Raw genomic sequence first — 2,409 nt, forward strand, 5'->3', positions numbered from 1 at the left:
TGTTATCGCGAGAGTCCAGTTTGTGATCTGAGTCGACTGTTTATAATTACAACACAGGTGATTTATTTGTTTGTTTGTTTATTTTCTTATCTATTCCTCTTTTTTATTACTACTTTATTACTTTATTTATGTATTTATTTTCCATTCCCTCCTTATTATTACCACCTAGTTTTTCTTATTTTTATTATTGTTATTTAATGTAGTATTATTATTATTTTAGATTTTGGATCTAAAACAGATTCTGCTGTGGTTGAAATTGATTTATAGTCAGTGGACGGAGGAGGACGAGATCGCAGACTACAAGAAGAACCAGGAGTGGATGGACGAGTGTATGGACGGGATGTTTGAGAAGTGGTACGACAAAATCGACGAAGAGGACTCCACGGAGGACAGGAGAAAGGTAACGCCAGAGTCCAATTACTGAGCAGGGTCGACTGTCTCCTCCTCCAAGAAGAGAGCAGAAATGTTTTCAGAGAATTTGTTTTCTTTAAAAGTTCCCAAAATTTTTTTAGAGAAAAATATCACTCCTTTTATAATAAAAAAAATGTCCTTAATATTAATTTGCCAAAAAAATGTAAGAAAAAAAATCTTCAAAAAAATTTAAGAAAAAAACAAATCAGCATTTTTTTTCATTTAAAATTGTAAAAGAAATTTGAGAGCTGAAATTGCTCATTTTTTTTAAATTAAAAAAATCTTATTTTTAATTTGCCAACATTTTTTAAAGAAAAAAATCATCTACATTTTCTCTTTAAAAGTCACCAAATATTTTATAGAAAAAAACAAATCGTCAGTTTTTTTCTTTAATATTCAGCAGTAAACTACAAAATATGGCCATTTAAAATTGTATGCTCCTCCCTTGAGCCAAAATAAAAAACATCGATTGTCGTTTCAGAGAATGTATGGTCTTTAAAATTTGCCTCAGTCCTTGAAAAATCCTGGAAATTGATTGTTAATAATTCACCCACAGATGCACATGTTCATTGCTCGTTACTGTGACCTGCTGAACGTTGTGATCTCCTGCGACGGCTGTGAGAGGATGGCGCCTTGGCACCGATACCGATGTCTGCAGTGCATGGACATGGACCTCTGCAAGACCTGCTTCCTCAGTGAGCTCACACACTCACACAGGAGTCTCTGTCGCCCCGAGTTCACAGCAACAGTATAACAGCTCTGTGTGTGTGTGCGTGTGTGTGTGCGCGCACGCGCGTGTGTTTTGCCAGGTGGTGCCAAGCCCGAGGGCCACGAGGACGACCATGAGATGGTGAACATGGAGTACGCGTGCGACCACTGTCAGGGGCTCATCGTTGGCAGCAGGATCAACTGTAACGTCTGCGAAGACTTTGACCTGTGCTTCGGATGTTACAACGCAAAGAAGTATCCCGACAGGTGACGCACGTCACGATTAATCTCACCTGTCAGTGGTTTACTACCACGGCGAACTGGGGCCATTACAGATAAAATAAAAATTCAAAAATGAAAAAAACAAAACTCAGAAGTTAAGAGAAAAAGTTGGATATTCTCTGAGTTTATAAATTCACAAATTTGTGAGAAAGATCTCAGATTTTTTGGGGAAATAGTTAGATATTCTCTCAGTTTACAAAGTCACAAAATTGTGTTAAAAAATCACAAATTTCTAAGAAAAAAAGGTCAGATACTCTCTGAGTTCATAAAGTCAGAAATAGCTGAGAAAAAACACACATTTCTGAGAAAAAATGTGGCCACTACATAAGTTTATGAAGTCACAAATTTGAGTAAAAAAGTTGTGAGTTTATAAACTCAAAACAATTTTCTGACAAAAAAAGTCGGATATGCTGAGAAAATTGCAAATTTTACTATGAAGGTAAAGTGGGCTCACATAATCTGATGAGTGCTTCTTGTCAAAAATGGATTTAATTTTTCTTAGAAATTTCCGACTATAAACTCGGATGACTTTTTTTCTTGCACAAACTTACGACAATCTTGGAAAGTTTTACTCTGAATTTTGCCCTCTTTTTAAAAAAAATCTAAAGTGGCTCTAATGCGCTGTCGTAGTTCACAGCCAGTTGAGTTAAATTTTTATTTATTTTTTCCACCTCCAGCCATCTGCCCACCCATCGGATCACCGTGTACCCCATGGTGACCATACGGATCAGTGACCGTCACCGCCTCATCCAGCCCTACATCCACAACTACTCGTGGCTGCTGTTCGCCGCTCTGGCGCTCTACACGTCGGAGCTGAGCAGTCAGAAGCAGGCGGAGGGAGACGCTCTGGAGCAGGCGTCCGCCCTGCAGACGCACTGCTCCCAGCTCATCACCGACTGTCTGCTGAAGGGCCAGAGCGGCAAAGGCGAGTCCAGAATCCGCAGAATCCCCCTCTATGGTTTTATCTTGGCAAATCCGCTGGTGTCACTTTGTTTCCCGTTTTTTTTT

The 2,409-nt window shown here is 39.0% G+C and overlaps 1 protein-coding gene across 1 annotated transcript; it reads left to right on the forward strand.

Annotated features, from left to right (window-relative positions):
* Positions 1-267: 267 nt before the first annotated feature.
* On the forward strand, positions 268-2,326 carry LOC121966146 (zinc finger ZZ-type and EF-hand domain-containing protein 1-like; the record flags this gene model as incomplete). The annotated part of the gene is made up of 4 exons (XM_042516256.1): positions 268-400; positions 968-1,106; positions 1,221-1,386; positions 2,079-2,326. Coding segments are annotated over 4 exons (686 nt in total), but the record flags the coding sequence as incomplete, so codon positions are not given.
* Between the last annotated feature and the right edge of the window lie 83 nt (positions 2,327-2,409).

This window comes from Plectropomus leopardus, unplaced genomic scaffold (assembly GCF_008729295.1).
Source record: "Plectropomus leopardus isolate mb unplaced genomic scaffold, YSFRI_Pleo_2.0 unplaced_scaffold23276, whole genome shotgun sequence".
NCBI classification, from domain to species: domain Eukaryota; kingdom Metazoa; phylum Chordata; class Actinopteri; order Perciformes; family Serranidae; genus Plectropomus; species Plectropomus leopardus.